Consider the following 18,369-nt stretch of genomic DNA (forward strand, 5'->3'; position numbering starts at 1 on the left):
AGTGGGGTGGATGGCGTGCTTCTAAAATGACAGCTATTGATGAGGCAGTTGTCAGAGCCAAGATCTGTAAAACAAAGCCATTGTTTGGGGAAGCTGGAAACAAGAAGAGGGCGGGCCTGGAGGAAGGAGGGCCCCACTGCTCAGCTGGGCCTTGGGGACAGCTGTGTAAGACCTAACCAGAACACATAGGAGCTGCCTACAGTTGCCTGGCAAAGAGGCCCAACAACGTAGTAGGGAAAACTGCAGCAGGGGCATAGCCCCAGAGACAGTTCAGTGCTGGACTAAAACTGGACTATCTAGCATGTGCATGTAAGTTGTATCTGGGGACGGTAAAGGAGTCTCTACTTTGACCCTGGGGGGCGTAGTTCTGCTGCCCATCACTTTGATATTGGAGGAGAACATCCTCCAAGGCCCACCGCCAGGATATGAGTGAGCAGGAGAGGGATACAGAAGAGGATGAGGGAGGGGATGCCTCAGACACAGAGCCCATGCTGCCCCGAGGGCCTACTGAGGACCACACCTCAACCTTGACATGCCCAGGGTGGCCTGGCCTGGCCACCCGAGGCCTCAGCACCCTACTGCTGCCTGGTCAGGCCCTGGTTGGATTCCTGTTCCATCTGCTGCTACCTGGGACAGTTTTCCTGCTGGTGCTGCTGCCAGCTGCTGCGGTTGTCTACCTGGGATTCCTGTGCCATTCAAGGGTGAGCCTGTGCATCCATGGGTTGGTCCCTGGGGAGTGGGGATCCTGTGGGAGATTCAGACCCCTGGGGTTGAAGGTGAATTTTCCCCTTTCTAGCCCTGCCCCTTTGTACCCAGAGCTGTATGTATTCTCCTCAGGAACCTCCTCTTGTGCCAACACCCCTACCCACTGCATCCAAAGAAAGGCTTTTGTTTGTTACCCAGGGGACAGCTGTCTTGCCTCCTCCCTGAGGCCTCCCAGTCTTGCACCAGGGGACACCAGGGCCTAGACAGTGTGGTTGAAATGAGGAGGGGAAGAAACTATCGATTCCTCAAACCCTCATACACACAGCCTTTCCCCAAACCCTGTTGAGCTGGGCTGGGCTTGGCTTCTCCACCTGTGGAAGAGGCTATAGCTTGGTCTATATACAGATGGCCCCTGTATCCCCTTTCTGTGGCTTATGGTGTGGGAAGGAAGTGGTGCTAGCTGGTGACAGTCCAGCTGGAGCTTAAAGTCAGCTGCCAACACAGGGAAGGACCATGAGGGGAGTATAGATGGGGACAGCAAAACCAAGGTGGGGAGCCAAGGGCAGTTCTCTGGGCCTTTCTTCAAGGAACTTCTCCCTACTTAGGCCATTTATAATCTGCCTTCCAGACCTCCATTCAGTCTTCAGTACTGCTTGGCTCAAAGCAGCCCACCTCTGCTTCCACTCAGCTGTCTTCGGTTCTCAGCACCACCACCACTCACTCTCTTGGCCCCGCCCACACAATTTCTGCCTCCCCATGACCCCGTCCCAAGGCTTTCCAGCCCCTAACATTCTCTCTACACTAGCAGCCCAGCTCTCCAGGCCTCGCCCTACCCAGCTGGGTCCCATGACCTCCGCCCCTAACCCTAACCCTCCCCTATCCCTCTCCAGGCCACGCCCCACGCCTGGGTTCCGCGGCCCCGCCCTCTCCAGGCTCCGCCCCTCTCCGGCTCCAGGTCCCCGGCGTGACCGTCCCCCTCTATGGTTCGCAGGTTCATCCAACGCCTGGTCCAGGGTGCCGAGCTGTGCTCTCCGACCGCGGCTCCGCGGCGCTCATCGTGTTCGGTTTCCTCTCGCTGCCGCTGCTCCTCGTGCTCGCCTCGGCCGCCCGCGCCCGCCTGCTCCGGAGACTCCGCCCTCTCCTGCCAACCCCTTCGGGGACCCCCGAACCCCGCGGTCCCCAGGGATGCAGCGAAGGGGGTCTGGTGGGCCGCCGCCCTGACGAGAAGGAACAGCTTTGTGCCTGGGTCTCCCAGTACCCCCTTCCCATGCACCCCATAAAGAGGCAACAGCCGGGTCTCTGTGCGCAGTGCTCGGAATCTCCAGGAGATGGCACTGGAGTCCCTCTGGGCTGGGTTGGCTCTTCCCGCCTGCTCCCTCCCGAGCAGCACTTTCTTTGTAGCTAGCGCCTGCGAGGTGGTGCTCTGAGAACACAGCCCTCTTGGCCTCTGCTTGGAGCTGCCTGGGCTCTGCTCCCTCACGAAGCGCTGGCACTCCATGCTCACCTGTGACCAGCAGCCATTTCCAATGCGCCAGAGGTGGTGCAGCCCGCCTTGCTGACATCCATGTCCCTAAATGCCCTTGACCCTAGAAGCTCGTGGTCAGCAGCGCAGGCTAGCAGGGCTCATCCTGTGACTCAAGGGTCAACTTGAGTCTAAGGTCAGCCCAGGACAGGACTCAGTTGGGTCCAGGGTCAAACCGTGACCAGGTCAGGTTTCTGTTTTTGTCTAGGTTTTGCCCGAGACTAGAGTCTGAGCTGAATGGCTCAGCTTGAGCTCAGGGTCAGCTTGTGGCCAGGCTCATAGGGTTAGCCCATGGCTAGCATCCAGAGCTCAGCCCTGTTCAGGGTCAGACATCAGTTTGATCCAGAACTGGGGCTCAACCTGTGACCAAAGTTCTTTCTTTTGAGATAGGTAGCAAGCAGAGTAAAAGATCAGTCTACTTTCTGGGTGATTTTTAAGATTTCTCTTTGTCTGGCAGTCTGCAGTTTTACTAACATATTTCTGTGTATGGATAATTTTCTCTCTTCCCCTTCCTCTTCCCTCTTTCTCCTTCTCTTCCTCTTCCTTTTCCTACTTTCCCTTTCCTCCTTCCTTCTTCCAGGGCCTCATACTATAAATATTTTCATTTCTTGGTTTTTGTTTTATTTTGTTTTGTTTTGTTTGTCTTTTTGAGATAGGGTCTTCCTGTAGCCCCAGCTGTCCTGGCACTCACTATGTAGACCAGGCTGGCCTTGAACTCACAGAGATCTACCTGCCTCTGCCTCCCGAGTGCTGGGATTAAAGGCGTGCGCCACCACGCCTGGCTTTTTCATTTCTTTTTTAAAAAATATTTTATTGGCTGGAGAGATGGCTCAGCAGTTAAGATCCGAACACTCGGGAGGCAGAGGCAGGCAGATCTCTGTGAGTTTGAGGCCAGCCTGGTCTCCCTAGCGAATCCAGGCCAGCTGCAGCTACAGGGAGACCCTGTCTTAAAAAGACACAAAATAAATAAATAAATAAATAAATAAATCCAACATTGACCTCCAGCTTCCTCACACGTGTGCATCCATGCATACAAACCTGCATGTTTATACATAACACACACATAATTGTATGTGTGTACATAGATAATGTGCAGGGGAAAGGAAGCCAGTGGACCAGGGGCATAAGTTGTATGCATGGGTGAGTCTGATGACGGGCAGACAGATGTTTCTTGATTTTATTATAGATTTTTGATGCAGGCAATACACTCATACACATAAAATAAAAATAATAAAATATTTTATTTTTTTAAATTTTATGTGTATGAGTATTTTGCCTGCATATGTAAGTGCACCATGTGTGTGCAATGCCCACACAGGCCAGAAGAGGGTGTTGGCTCCCCTGGAACTGGAGTTATGAATAGTTGTTAGTCACCATGTGAGTGCTGGGAATTGAACCTAGGTCCTCTGGAAGAACAGTAAGTGTTTTAACCATTGAGCCATCTTTCCAGCCCCTCAGCTTTCATTTCTTAAACCTTTCATTGCATACTATTTTCTATTCCGTACTTGGTATTTTCAATTTCCTGGTATCTGAGGATATAGATTGTTGTTTCTGCTGATTATCACTAATAACATGATGTTTCTTTGAATGTTTTTGGTTACTTGGTGCTGGGGATTTTACCTAGGACCTTGATCATTCTAAGCACGAATTCTACCACTGAGTAACCATCTTTGTAATCTGTAATGTCAACCCATATCTGTGATTTGTAGGGCACTAACTTGGAACACTTTCCTCCAGAGACAAAGAAATGGTTAGCCCAGCCCCCCTTTGGATACTGGCTTCATGGCTCTCAATTCAGAGTACTCACTCCTGTTTCTCAGATCCCAGCATGACCTTGTATTCAGACAGTTCTTTTCTTTATTTTATTTTCTTTATTATTTTTTTATTTTATGTGTATGCATGTATTGCCTGCATGCAGGCAAGTGCACCGGTGTTGTGCAATGCCTGCAAAGGTCAGAAGAGACTGTCAGATTCCCTAGGACTGGAGTTAAAGAGGGCTGTTAGCTGCCATGTGGGTGCTGGGATTCGAACCGGGTCTTCTGCGAGAACAACCGGTGTTCTTAACCGCTGAGTTATCTCTCCAGCCCCTAGTTCTTTACTTTTCTATCTGCTCTCTTCATGATCCTGGATTGCTACTTACTATTGTAGTTTGACTTTTTTTTTTCGGTCTTTTTGAGACAGGGTCTCACTGTAGCCCCAGCTGGACTAGAACTCACTATGTAGATTAGGCTGGCCTCAAAGAGCTCACAGAGATCCGCCTGCCTCTGCCTCCCAAGTGCTGGGATTAAAGGCATGTACCACCACGCCCAGTGTTGTAATTTGGCTTTTTTTTTTTTTGTCTTTTTTGAGACAGGGTCTCCCTGTAGCCCCAGCTGTCCTGGAACTCACTATATAGACCAGGCCGGCCTTGAACTCACAGAGATCCACCTGCCTCTGCCTCCAGAGTGCTGGGTTTAAAGGCATGCGGTACCACGCCCAGCAGTAGTTTGGATTTTTAAAAATTACATTTATTTATTTATGTGGGGGGGTGTGCTCATGCCGTGGTATATATGTGGAAATCAGAGGATATCTTTCAGTAGTTACTTCTCTCCTTCCACCATATGGGTCCCAGGGATCAAACTGAGGTTGTCAAGCTTGAAAGCAACTGCCTTAACCCACTGAGCCATCTCACTTGCTCCATGGTTTGGGTTTTTTGTTGGGAGGAAGCCTTTGAGATATTTATGTTCTTGTAAGCCAGTGATATATTAAAAATATGCTCATTTTAATTTACCTGGAATCTAGTTGTAACATAAAGATTATTTATCTTTGTGGAATTCACTATGTAACCCAGGCTGGCCTAGAACTCATGATCCTCCAACCTCAGCCTCCCAAGTACTAGGATTACTGGCATGTGTCACTATGCCTATACTGAAAGACCTATTAAAGGATCTAGCACACCACATTGCTAGGGCTGCTCAGCCTGTGACCCGCTAGGGTCAGAGCTCAGCCTATGACCAAGATTGAGCTCATTCTGTGTCCTGGAGCATATAGCCCAGTGTGTGGCTGGGTTAGGTGCACTGAGTGTCTTGTGTGTCTCGGGGCTTCCCAACCTTCAGCTAGGTCCAGCTCTGATTCCTTTCCTGATCAGACAGGGTAACAGAGCCAGGCAGTCGCCAAGCTGCTCAGGAGTGCTTCCTCTAGACTGAGGCCGCCTTCCTTCCCCTTCTGCCAGGGGCTGGTCTAGCCAACACCAGAAGTTGAGGATGAAGGGTCTCCTGGGAAACCCTTGGCTAAGGATCTGATCCGCCTGGCTCTACAGCCATCAAAACAACAGCTGGGGCCTGGTGGGGGTTGGGAGGTGAGTGTGGAGATCAACTCCTAAACTCATGTTGCTGCTGGATGGGTAGGGAACTCTGTCCATGGCAGCTGCCTGAGGCAGCCAGTTTCCAAAAGGTGTTTCCCAGCTTCTGAAGCCCACCTTGAAGTCTTAGATGTCCTCCAGCTGGCCCTGGATATGTCCAACGGATGACCTGCCTTCGTCCCAGCCTTCCAGACATGCTTTCAAAGGAACACTTTGTATAGGGCATGGTGGCTCATGCCTGTAAAATTGCAGCTCTGGGAAAGCAGGAAGATCACTCACTATGCCTTTGAAGCCAGTCTAGGTTGCATAGTGACTTCCATTTCAGCTTGGGCTACAAAATAAGACTCTGTCTGAAAAAATAAAAAGGGGGGGGGTGCTGGAGAGATGGCTCAGCGGTTAAAAACACTAGTTGTTCTTGCAGAAGATCCAGGTTCGAATCCCAGCACCCATATGGCAGCTAACAACTGTCTATAACTCCAGTTCCAAGGGATCTGACAGCTTCTTCTGTCCTCCTCGGGCACTGCATGACATGGGTGCACTTACCTACATGCAGGCATAACACTCATACACTTAAAATAATAAATAAAATATTTAAAAGGGGGCTGGAGAGGTGGCTTCGCAGTTAAGATCACTGGCTGCATACACATAAAAAATAAAAATAAACAACAAGAACACGGAATGGAACTGAGGGGTGGGGTATAGCATGGTATGCCCTGGTGTTATGTAAGACAGAGACAGAAGGTCTGGGTTCCATCCCAAGGGTACCAAAAAAGGAACACTATGGAGATAGTGGAGGTCTGCAGAAGGGGTTTAGGCTTTACCACAGTTGGGCCATCTGTAAGAGAGGCAGAGCCTGGGTGCTGAATAGACAGAGCTGGCTCATCATATAACCAGACACAGGTCTGAGGACAGACACTACCCTTTTCAGGGGTCCTAATGGGCCCTTCCATAGCCACCATCTGAGCAATTTCCTAAAAATGGGGAACAAGGCTATGGTATGATGGGAAGTGGAGGCCTGGCCCTTTAGCTACAAGGTTCCCCTCCACCCACCATCCCCTGCCTGGTACGTACCTGACCTGGGCCCCAGAAGTCTCTCCCAACTCTTGCCTCTCTTTTTTTTTGGGGGGGGACAGGGTCTCCCTGTAGCCACAGCTGGCCTGGATTCACTGATTCACTATAGAGATCAGGGTGGCCTCAAACTCACAGAGATCCATCTGCCTCCACACCATACCTGGGCTCTTTTTTAGGGCCTTGGGTTCTAGCCCCTAGCCCAAAGGTCTGGAACAGCCTCTTCCCAGGGTCTCTTCCTCTCACCTTCACTCCGACTCCTTAGGCCCAGAGCTAAGCTGCTGAGTGGGTCAGCCAAGACCTCCACTTAGGGAATGGAGACTCCTTTCCCAGAAACTGAAGGCCTGCCTCACAAGAGAGAGGCTGGTGTGTGTACATATGTGGGTGTGTCCTGTCTCCTTGCCCCTTAAGCTTTGAGTGACTGCATCACCACAGGTGAAGAGAGGCTGGGCTCCCCACCTTACCTAAAGCATGCATTCATTCAGAAAGTATTTGCAGGCACGCCCTCAGACTGCACCAGCCGGGAGAGGCTCTGGGTTTAACCAGCTTTGTCCATCCAGTTTAAGCTCTGGGTTTAAGCTCTAGCTCTGCTTCCCTCCCAGGCATGTGGGTTGGGCTCTGGGCAGGAACTGAGTCTAGGAGGGTGGGCTGAGTAAGAATAGACAGGGCTGGTGCTGGTCCTGAGAGCTAAGGCCTCACCTTCTAACCCTCTGGGCCCCCATTGTTTGGAGGCTCCCCTTCAAAGGCCAGGGGCTTGACCAAGGGCAGCTAGCTGCCTGAGACTACCTGGGCCCTCCTTGGGGCTAGGACAGGGAACTTGGGTCATTTCTTAGAGAAATAATCCAGCTAGGACCTATGGTGGTCCCACGTCAGGAACATTCTGTTCAGCTAGTGGCACATGTGGGGTTCCTAGTCTATCTCTGGTGGCTGATCCCTGGGGGGTTTTACTGGAGTCATGGAGTCAGCTACCCTACTCACATTGCCCTAGACCTCTGTACTGCATTCTCCTGATACTCAATTCCACTGGCCTCCCTATGGCCTGAAGGCTGCACAGCCTGGCCTGTTCCATCTGTCCCAGTCCATGCCTCCTAATGCCACACACATGCACCCCTACCCCCAGGTCTTGGCACTTGCTGTTGCCTCTGCTTTATGAGGCTCTTCCTTCTCTAGTTTCTACCTTGGAGTCCCCACTGGCTTCCTGGTCTCACACAGCTACAGCTTCCTCAGGGAAAATAAGTAGCTCTGTGTATTATTTTTATATCACTGTGACAATACCTGACAGGAACAACTTAAGATTTCTTTTGGCTCAACATCTCAGATGGTTTTAATCCATCATGGTGGGAAAGGCATGGTGGAGCAGTTCAGACCATGACAGCAGGAATGGGTAATGATGGAAGCTTTTCATATCACCACAGAATGGGTAATGATGGAAGCTTTTCATATCACCACAGACCAGGAAGCAATGGGAACTAGGGGTCTGGCTAGAACCTCCAAAGGCCCACCTACCAGTTAGGCACAACCTCCTAAAGGTTCATGGATTCCCAAAATAGTACCACCGGCCAGGGAACAAGTGTTCAAAACATGAGCCTAGGGGAAAGCCTCAGATTCAAACCCTAACACACCGCTGCAAGGAGGGGTCTTGGAGGAGTTCAGACCCTATTCCCCTGCTCCAGGCTGTCAACAGCTGCTCCCACCACTTCCTGTTTCTGTGTCTTGATGTGTGCCTGGGTTTTCATGTGGGATACAAACAACATGACAAACAGTGTCTCACAGTCAGCGTGGAAGAGTAGGGGCAGAACTGGCTGCTCTGTCCTGGGCTGGGGTCAGGGGTGGGGTCAGAGGCCTTAGGAGCTGCCCTTTTCCCTGGGGCTGAAACATGACCACAGCCATCTGGGGACAAAAGGCCCTTCTTCTTTACAAAAGCTGACTGTGGGAGGGAAGGAACATTCCCTGTGGACCTCGGGTGGGGGCAGGGACTTCCAACTAAGACCAGTGTCTCTGGGTTTCGGGAAACCCCTCCACCTGCCTACAGACAGGCAGGGCAAGGCCAGCTCTAGGAAGTGCAGCACAGGGACTCCCAGTCCAGAGCCAAGGCCTTGGGGGATGGGGCAGCTTCAGTCTCAAGGGTTGTCTCCAGGTTGACAGGAGCAGGAAGGGGCAGTCCCTGGGGGACATGAGGACTGAGAGGTCAAGGTCCTCCTGGCCTGGCTCCTGCTTGCTTGTTCTCATGTCTCTGCCCACTCTCCTCCCCTGAGCCTCTTTCTCTTCAAAGACAAGGCTTCCGAACTATTTTGTTTGTGCTTCCTCTAATGTCAGCCTCAAGCTGAATTCTGGCCCTGACCACTGTACTTCTGGCTGACCCCATACCCTTGGGTATCTGTGTATCCTCTGGAGGTGGGAACAGCAATAGGGAGTAGAGCAAGACATATGGGGGAAACTTGTCTGGTGGCTGAGCAGGGGTAGGGATGATGGGAAGGGTGTCCCAGGGAGTTTGGCAGAAGGAATAAGTCTGGGCCTGAGTTCAAGGCAGGCAGGTGGCCGAACTTGGCCGGAGCTGGTGGAGGCTGGGAGTCCTGTGCCCTCTCCCTCTGATGGTGAGGCCAGAGGGAGGAGGGCAGCTGCTTCCTCAAGGGCCTGAGTCACATCCAAGAAGATCCGCTCACTTTTTCCAGAAGGGATGGAAACAGGACAGGCTGAGGTGTAGGCCTGAGGGCTATGAGCCTCTGCCTCCCTGTTGGGCAGATACACCAAGACCCAGGTCCCTGGCAGAGCAAGCCTGGGGATAAATGGTCCTGCTGGATCCTGATAGCCACTGCTCACAATGCCAATCTCCATAGCAGCCCTGCATCCTCAGAGCTAGCCCCTGGGTGGCACGCCCTGACATCTGGGGGGCCTGTACCCACTGTTCCCATCCCCAAGGCCTAGGCAGAAGTATCAAGCACTTTCTGGTCCATGCAGAGGCCTGAGGTTTGTGGAGCAGAGCCAACAGCCAGTGCCAAGATTCCCGGCAAGGGGGGTGGGGACGGCGGCAAGGACACAGCTCTCCGCTTGTTCCTGAAGCAAGCTTCTCAGCCTTACTGCTTCCTTTTTTAGGCAAAGCCAAGCTTCAGCCCAGTCCTCAAGGCCCCACAATGTCTCACCTGCCAGAAAGGGAGGAAGGAAAACCATTGAGTCCCATCCGTCCTCCCTGCTGTGCATCCTCCTGCAGGGGTGGGGAGGTGACATCCTGGCAGACAACCACCCTCCACATGTGCTTCAGCCCCCAACACACCAGTTACCAGACAGGCAAGCATCTTAGGAGGGCACCAGCCTGTTTAGCTCTTTTGAAGTACTCAATGTCCTGGGGACCACCCTTGTAGCCAGTTTCCTGTCTGGGCTAAGCCAGGACTGCAGGGCCCAGGTCTGCCTCATCAGTGGGTTCCTATGGTCCTGCTGCGGCCTGGGCCGTTTGGGTAGTGTAATGTGGACAGCAAAAGATCCATCATGGTCATACTCATTAGGTTCTGACCATGTGACCTGCTCCAGTGTCCTGTTTTTTAAAAAAAATATTTATTTTTATTTATATGTGTGTATTGCCTGCATGTATGTGAGTGTACCCGTGTAGTGCAATGCCGCGGAGGTCAGAAGAGGGCTTTGTATTCCCCTGGAACTGGAGTTAAGGACGGTTCGTAGCCGCCATGTGGGTGCTGGGACTCGAACCCAGGTCCTCTGCAAGAGCAGTCAGTGCTCTTAACCGCCGAGCCAACTCTCCAGCCCCTCCAGTCTCCTCTTAAGTGTCCTATGGTCCACCTTCCTTGATTAGTCTTTGTTGGGTCCTTGTTGAGGGGAGGTTGCTCCTTTGTATGGCTCCACTTGTCAGGCTCTCTAGTTTGGGCTTGGGTTCAGGGAGTCTCAGCACCAAGGCACGCACGCGTGGGGGCGGGGGAGGCTCTAAGGGAAGGAGAGGAGAGAGGTGGGGAATGTGGAGAGGGGTGGCAACAGCACAGTCTTAGAGTCTGCGAAAGGGAGACCAGAATATATATGTGTGTGTGTGTGTGTGTGTGTGTGTACCCACGCGTGTTTGCCTTGGTGACTGCTGCGTGTCATTGCAAGTCCTGGTCCGGCGCACGCGCGCCTTGGTGACTGCTGCGTGTCACCGCAAGCCCTGGTCCGCTGATGCATGTATCGAACTACTTGGTGCACGTTCGCGTCTGCGCGCGCGGGTGAGTGCGTGCGCGTCGAGCAAGGGCGTGGCCTCGAGAGTGGGCGTGGCTTCTCGGAGGTGGGGTGGGCCTGCCTGGAGGCTGGAGGGCCAGCTAGCTGCGAGCTGAGGCCAGGAGCTAGCCACGCCAGGCGCGATGCTGTTCTGGACTGCGCTCAGCCTAGCCCTGAGTCTGCGGCTGGCGTTGGCGAGGAGTGGCGTTGAGCGCGGTAAGTGAGCTGGGACCCGAATTCCGGCTTCTCGGGCCAACGGCCACTGCCCACGCGGGTCGCGACGAGTGGGCGGGGAGGCTGCGGGGCGGGGCGCAGGCTGAGCACCCCAGCCACCTGGGGCGGGTGCGCCCAGTCGCTCCTGGTGGCACAGCTGAGCAGCGCCGGACGCGGAGGGCATATGTGCCCTGCCCATCTGGATAGTGGAGAGATGTCTGGGAGGCCCCCCAGCCTCAGTTCCCTCATTTTTGTAGTGGCCCTCAGTAGGAAGATTGGAGTGGCCTCACCATATGGAGGGAAGCCTCAAGGCCAAGATTAGAATCCAGGCATCCTGAGCCCTTGCCTACTTGAGACCTAATGATGGCAGGTCCCATCGGTACCTTAGCCTTCAGAACTGGAAGGAAAAGGGATAGAGGAGGCTCAAGAGACACTGATTGGGCCCTCAGGCTCCTGTTTTCTTGGTCCAGATAGAACAGAAAATGAGGGCCAGGGGAAGAGAGGGGTGATGTCATCCCTAACTGGGGTCAGGACTTTAGCCTTCCTCTCTGGGCTGGGAGAGCTGTACTGTGTTTTGTCTACCCCCATCCCTTCTCTTCTGCCCTCCTCCCACCCTCCACTCCTGACCCATATCTGTGCGTGACCCATATCTGTTGCTTCACCTGGAGGCTGAGCTTCCTAGCTTGACCATCCTGGAGGTGGCTCCTCTGAAAATCAAGTCTGAAGGAGCAGTTGTACATGGCTCCAACCCCTCCTGGGGACCTAGGCCTGACTCCTTAGCTCCACCTGCATGCAGTGTTTATTGAAAAAAGGGGCCAGCACTCTTCTATAGATGGGACATGAGGCAGCCCCAAAGTACCCTAGGTCACATGGCTGATGTATGAGGGAGCCAATGGAGAGTGTGGGTCTCTTTTTAGCTCAGAACCCCACTCTGGGGGATTCTACTTCTAGAATATTTTGACAAATGCAAATATGCACTTAGGAGCTCAGGCCTTTGGGGGTGTGGTTCTGCCCTGAGCATGGGGCTGTCTGGATGTCCACCACAAGGCTGAACCCCTTGTCTTTTCTCCCAGGTCCCCCAGCATCAGTCCCCCAGGGGGACTTGTTGTTCCTGCTGGACAGCTCAGCCAGTGTGTCACACTATGAGTTCTCCCGGGTTCGGGAGTTTGTGGGGCAGCTGGTGGCTCCGATGCCCCTGGGCTCTGGGGCCCTGCATGCTAGCCTGGTGCATGTGGGCAGCCAGCCATACATGGAGTTTCCCTTCAACCAGTACAATTCAGGCCAGGCTGTCCAGGATGCCATACGTGCTGCAGCCCAGCGCATGGGTGACACCAACACAGGCCTGGCACTGGCTTATGCCAAGGAGCAGCTGTTTGCTGAGGCAGCAGGTGCCCGGCCAGGGCTGCCCAAGGTACTGGTGTGGGTGACAGACGGGGGTTCTAGCGACCCCGTGGGACCCCCTATGCAGGAGCTCAAGGACCTGGGCGTCACCATCTTCATTGTCAGCACCGGCCGGGGAAACCTGCTACAGCTGTCGGCAGCCGCTTCAGCACCTGCTGAGAAGCACCTACACTTTGTGGATGTGGATGACCTGCACATCATTACCCCAGAACTTCAGAGTTCCATTCTTGGTAAGTGAGAAAGAGGGGCAGAGCCTATGAACCCCTCACTGATAGCTGCAGGGAGAGCTGGGTCAAAACTTCAGGGGGGACTCATGAACCTGGTACCCTGGAGGATGCAGCAGGTTCTCTGTGTACAATACAGGGACACACTTCACTTGGGTGGCTTCATGTGCCCTGGCTCCTGGGCTGCAGAGACTATGGCAGGCCTGAGTGACTAACTCTCGGTGGGATTCCCTGGCAGGTGTGGGACAAGGGACTGAGGACTACTTTGGGTAGGTCCAAGCCCCATTCCCCAGATTCTGCCTACAAAGTTATGTCCTTCTGTGCTATCATGTCCAGGGGCCAACAGGCTTGCCAGGCCTACCATTCCCAGAGGGAGGAGAACCAGATAGGTCAGGAATTACCTCCTACAGCACTCAGGCCTTACCTCTTCCATGTAAGGACAGCCACCAAGGGGTTTGAGCTGGTTTTTACTCAAGCCCATTGTGAAGACTGCTGGAGATGCCAGAACAGGGAAGAAGGAGATTAGCAGCCTGTGACCAGCTTTCTTCTGGACCTCTCATAGATGAACCCTCAAGGAGAAGGAACTAGAGACTAAGCACCTGGTGGCTTGGTCTGTGGTAGGCACTGAAAAATGCTACCACTCCAGGGTAGCATTCTTACCAAGTCTCTGACTGCATTAATCATCTACACTAAACAGGAAGGGGTTGGTCTGTGGTTGGAAAGGGGTGAAAGGTCTTCCTCAAGATCTCCCCTAGGGACATCTGAGCCCTGGTAGCCCCCAGATGAACCTGGAGCAAGCAGGAGAAAAGGTTGCCATCAGAGTTAGGCAGTAGGATGGGGGCGGGGGGCTGTTGTTAGGGCACAGTCTGACTGGGGAACTGGGCAGGAAAGCAGGTACCCAGCTGGCTAGCCTCACTGCCCAGCAAAGAAGAAAGTCAGGATTTGAATGGACCTAACCAGCCTTAACCAGCTGCATATCATGATGTCTGTTGTCCTAGGCCTAAGGACCCACTCTAGAATCCTCTTGACACTCTCCTATAGGTGTGAGGCAGGCAACAACCCCGAACTTTGGATCCCACTACCCCTGGGACCTCCAACCTGTAGTCTCCCTTCTCCTGACTGCACCCTCTAGTCCACACCCCCCACAACTGTTGAGAACATAGTACACACCAGACTTGTTGCTGGCCACTCAGGTTTGGGGACCTGTCCTCTGTTCTTAGATAACACTGTGAACCTTGCCACCTTTGAGGGACCTTCATCCAGGGAGTTAGTTGGTCTAGATGAGGAAAGGCCACTGTATCTCACAGGTCTGAGTTTGGGGCTAAAGTAGGAAAGGAAGCTCTTGTTGGAAACTGCAACCCCTTGGGTCCTACCAGTCCACTCTCAAGTTTTGTAATCATTAGCACCTGCTGCTAGTGAATGTCAACCTGGCTCCTCTTGGGAGACACCTTCACCTGTCTTACTGGGACTCATTTTCGGGTCCTCTCTGGATCTGGTGACATGGAGAAGGCCATCTTTGTCCCCTGACCCCACACCACATTATCCTCAGATGCAATGCAGCCACAACAGCTTCATGTCTCAGAGGTTCTGTCCAGAGGCTTCCGTCTGTCCTGGCCACCCCTACTAATGGCAGATTCTGGTTACTACGTGCTGGAGCTTGTGCCCAGAGGTGAGCTGGGAACCTCAAGGCGCCAGCAGCTGCCTGGGAACGCCACCGGCTGGACCTGGACTGGCCTCAGCCCCGACACAGACTATGATGTGGTGCTTCTGCCAGAGTCTAACATACGCCTCCTGAGACCCCAGCACGTGCGAGTGCACACCCTGCAAGGTGAGGCTGGGGCGCTACAAGGTGAGGCTGGGGCTGTGCATGCGGGGTATGCCTCCACTCAGCCTCCTTCTTCTTCTGCAGAGGAGGCCGGGCCGGAGCGCATCATCATCTCACACACCAGGCCGCGCAGCATGCGCGTTAGCTGGGCCCCTGCGGTGGGCCCTGAGATCGCCCTTGGCTACCAAGTGCAGCTCGGGCCTCTGCGGGGGGGCGGCTCCCTGCAGCACGTGGAGGTGCCAGCCAGCCACAACAGCACCATGATCCAGGGCCTGGCTCCCTGCACCGCCTACCTGGTGACTGTGACTGCAGCCTTTCGCTCAGGCCGCGAGAGAGCGCTGTCGGCCAAGGCCTGCACGCCCTCTGGCGACCGGACACGTGCCCCGCCAGGACACCAGGGCCCATGACGGCCTACCCTGCCCACCCGAGGGTCCCTTCCCCTTTGCCCAGTGGGGGAGACGCCTCCGCTGCTGCAACTGAAGTTTTGCCCAGGGGTTAGGATGTGGGCCCTGCCATTGTTCCATGTGGCCCCGTAGACCTTTCCCTGCAGGTCTGCCAGAGTGCGGGCCTTGCCTGACTCCTAGGACTCCTGGGACGCATGGCCACTCTGGTAACAGCCCCCGCAGTGGCGACCTTTACCGGTTGCCAGTCCAGTGCTGAGCTTATGGTTTTATTCTTTTGGCAGCATTTGGTGGGAAGTTGGACTTAAGACCCAGGACAGGCCATTAGGAGGGGAGGCCACAGGGCTTCCCACCTCCCACCAGTGCCAAAGACTGGGGTCTTCTGGTGGCAAAGGCCCTGTGGCATGGAGCAGAGGGACTACTCAGAACCACTTAGGTACTGCTTGTGAATAGAAAGTGGATGGGAGAAGGGGAGGAGAGACTTGTTCAGCCAAAGACTTGCTGAAGAAAAGGAAGGATTAGGAGGGGTACTGAAAGGCTGCCTTCCTGTCCAGGACCTAGGCAAGGCTCAGCTAGCAGTGCCTGGGATACAGAGTGTTTGAGGGGAGTGGGATGGGAATCCGGCATTCAGCACCTTGGGGTTAGGAGTCCCTCTGCCACTGGTAGACTTTAAGGCAGACACTTGCAGGGAGCCCCTTGTGCTACAAGTTTGGGGAACTTCATAGGGGAGGGGAAACAAACAAGGTTCCCTAGGGCAGATTCACTCCAGCTCTGAAACACCTAGCCCCAAGGTCTCATGTGGTGGACTACTTCCTGTTTTCACCTCCTACCCTAGGGCTCTGGATAAATTGCCAAGGGTGGACAGGAACAAGCTGCCTCCGTAGCCCCTATTGGGCAGAGCCTCTGCTCCCAAAATCACCTGCCTCAACACAAGCTCACTTTGTCTTCCCCACTAACAACCCAGACCCCAAAATATAGCAAGTCAGATATAAACAGAGCCTGAAGTCTCATTAGAACGCTTTATTTTTCATCAAAACTCTCCAGCTGTGTACATGTACAGGCAGCAGGAAAGGTCCAGTATACAGGGTTTGTGGTGTATCTGAGGAGGAAGGCCTATCACATCTGCATGTACTTAGCCTGTAGTCCCTCCCTGCTTCTTGTCTTCCATGTACTTGGACCCTACTTCTGCAGCCCAGGATCTACTGTTCAGACCAGGGCAAGTTTCTACTGCTTCAACTCAGAGGACAGGGAGCCTACCTCTCTGCAGGACTATCCCCATCGTAGCCTGTGGTCTATTGCCTGCTGCCTAGCTCTCTGCTAGCAATCATATCCTCTACTACAGCTACTTTGGCTACCCCAGTGAATCCCAAGAACTAAATGTTGAGGGAGGTGGAGTAGGCTTTCCAGCCTTAAACTGTGTATGCATAGATGGTGGCCAGAGGGCTTTCTTGAGAGCTCGGCTGCCACCATATTCTAAGAACCTGATTGAGCATTATGGGGCTCAGCCTGGATATCCAAGGGGAACTTCCTGGGAGCTGAATGTGTTGTATGCTTCTGGAGCATGGCTGCATTTGCGATGGCTTGAGATGCAGAGACCTGGACTCCCAATGGTTATGGAGAAGATGGGTTCTCTCTCCATGCCTTCCCACCTCCTTGTCAGGTCCAGGAAGCCTACCTACCCTTACCTACTGGTTGGTAGTTGGCCATGGGGCTCAGAGATCCCTCTGATCTCAGCTACTGGCCCAGTTCTAAAGTGATCTGTACCCAGGACAGATTCAAGCTTGGCATGTGGATCCTACCAGGCCATAAGATGCAAAAGTTCTTCCAAACAGCTGTCGTCCCATTCTGTTATTCCAGATGATTGTATGTTTGAACTTATTGGCCACTGGAGAAGATAGCAACTCCTTTTTCACACTAAGCCCCAGGCATGGCTGGCAGAACACCAAATAGGTGGAAGAAGGGCACTGAGGTGGTTTTATTTTGTTTTTTGGTCTTTTTGAGACAGGGTCTATCTGTAGCCCCAGCTGTCCTGGAACTCACTATGTAGACCAGGCTGGCCTTGGACTCACAGAGATCCCTTGCCTCTGCCTCCCAAGTGCTGGGATTATTATTTTATGTGTATGCGTGTATTGCCTGCATGTATGTAAGTGCACCTGTGTTATGCAATGCCCTAGGAAGACAGAAGAGGCCATTGGCCCCTGGAACTGGAGTTACCGACAGTTGTTAGCTGCCATGTGGGTGCTGGGATTCAAACCTGGGTCTTATGTAAGAATGGCCAGCGTTCTTAACCGTTGAGCCATCTCTCTAGCCCTGGGGTTGTTTCTTAGCTTCTGTTGATGGTTTAAATTCATGAGAATCTGAGTGACAAGCCCCCACAAAAGAAGCCTGCTATTGTTGGGCACACACGGTGGTATTTGACTTTAATCCCAGCACTGTAGAGGCAGAGGCAGGTAGATCTCTCTGAATTTGAGGCTAGCCTGGTCTACATACTGAGTTCCAGGCCAGTCAGGGCTATACAGTGAAACTGTCTCAAAAAACAAAAAGCCTCCTCTCCTGAGGAGGTAGAGTGGGTAGGAGAGAGACATCTGCTAGCCAGAGTCTCACTTCCAAATAAGTTCTTGGCATATGCTCTGTCTCATCTTTGTTCATCTTGACCTTAGGCCAGCACCATCTATCTCAGGTGGTAAAGCTGAAAGCCTGCATTCCCACCTTGATGCCATAGAGTACCTTTTCCACAGTCATCTTGGAGGAGCTTCCCTTTGCTGGGCATAATCTTTGAATCTGGTGCACATCTCAGGTTAGCATAGGCTCTGGGACATCTACAGGAAACAACCTTTAAATTTTATTATTTACTTTTCTCTGTGTGTAGGATGTATGTGAGAAAGAGAAAGGGTGCACACATGCCATGGTGCATGTGTGAAGGTCAGAGGACAACTCTGTGGAGTCAGTTCTCTCCTTCCATCTATCTGCACGTGGGTTTTAGTGGTTGAACTAAGGTTGACAGGTTTGTTCAAGTGCCTTTACCCACTGAACCTTCTTGCCAGCCCTAGGAAACAATTTTGTGGGACCCTCCTCTGAGCTACATAGGACCCTGTCTCTTGCCTCCTCTGGCCCCAACTCTTTTATCTAGTCAGTATCTAGGATGCTAAGCAGTGGCAGATGCCCTCCAGGACTTACATGTACACCAAGGGTGGCCACTCTGCTTCTCAGCATGTCCCTGAGTACCAGAAAGGGCTGTGCTGTGCTTACTCCTGGTTGAGATCTGTGTGGAGCCATCAGGAAGGCTGGTGAGGTAGGACTGAGAATATTCTGGCTGCTGTGAGGAGACAGGGAAGGCAGCTACAGGTTCTGGCACCCATGTACTTGAGGCCATTTTCACACTGCAGAGGGTGGTGGTGCTAAAATCTGTACTCTGTTTTTGATGAAGGTCTTGGCTCTCCAGGTTTCAGAGCTCCTGGAATGAAGCTGTTTATGAG

General features: G+C 53.1%; 2 protein-coding genes across 2 annotated transcripts; both read left to right on the forward strand.

Annotated features, from left to right (window-relative positions):
- Positions 1 to 112: 112 nt before the first annotated feature.
- On the forward strand, positions 113 to 2,780 carry Tmem88b (transmembrane protein 88B). The gene is made up of 2 exons (XM_008852597.3): positions 113 to 701; positions 1,697 to 2,780. The coding sequence occupies exons 1-2, from the start codon at positions 426 to 428 to the stop codon at positions 2,108 to 2,110; spliced, it is 690 nt and encodes a 229-aa protein (XP_008850819.1). The 5' UTR covers positions 113 to 425; the 3' UTR covers positions 2,111 to 2,780.
- Positions 2,781 to 10,880: 8,100 nt separating this feature from the next.
- On the forward strand, positions 10,881 to 15,891 carry Vwa1 (von Willebrand factor A domain containing 1). The gene is made up of 4 exons (XM_008852598.3): positions 10,881 to 11,045; positions 12,116 to 12,673; positions 14,217 to 14,495; positions 14,577 to 15,891. Exons 1-4 carry the CDS (start codon positions 10,973 to 10,975, stop codon positions 14,897 to 14,899), a joined length of 1,233 nt encoding a protein of 410 aa, XP_008850820.1. The 5' UTR covers positions 10,881 to 10,972; the 3' UTR covers positions 14,900 to 15,891.
- The last annotated feature ends 2,478 nt before the right edge of the window (positions 15,892 to 18,369 follow it).

Source organism: Nannospalax galili, unplaced genomic scaffold (genome assembly GCF_000622305.1).
Source record: "Nannospalax galili isolate Female #2095 unplaced genomic scaffold, S.galili_v1.0 scaffold806, whole genome shotgun sequence".
Taxonomy (NCBI): Eukaryota; Metazoa; Chordata; class Mammalia; order Rodentia; family Spalacidae; genus Nannospalax; species Nannospalax galili.

Bases quoted from the DNA above. Each gene is read 5' to 3' on its own strand.
- Tmem88b (XM_008852597.3), top strand. From the start codon at position 426: ATGAGTGAGCAGGAGAGGGATACAGAAGAGGATGAGGGAGGGGATGCC. The intron at 702-1,696 runs GTGAGCCTGTGC...TATGGTTCGCAG, and splicing joins GATTCCTGTGCCATTCAAGG to GTTCATCCAACGCCTGGTCC.
- Vwa1 (XM_008852598.3), top strand. From the start codon at position 10,973: ATGCTGTTCTGGACTGCGCTCAGCCTAGCCCTGAGTCTGCGGCTGGCG. The intron at 11,046-12,115 runs GTAAGTGAGCTG...CTTTTCTCCCAG, and splicing joins GAGGAGTGGCGTTGAGCGCG to GTCCCCCAGCATCAGTCCCC. The intron at 12,674-14,216 runs GTAAGTGAGAAA...CATTATCCTCAG, and splicing joins ACTTCAGAGTTCCATTCTTG to ATGCAATGCAGCCACAACAG.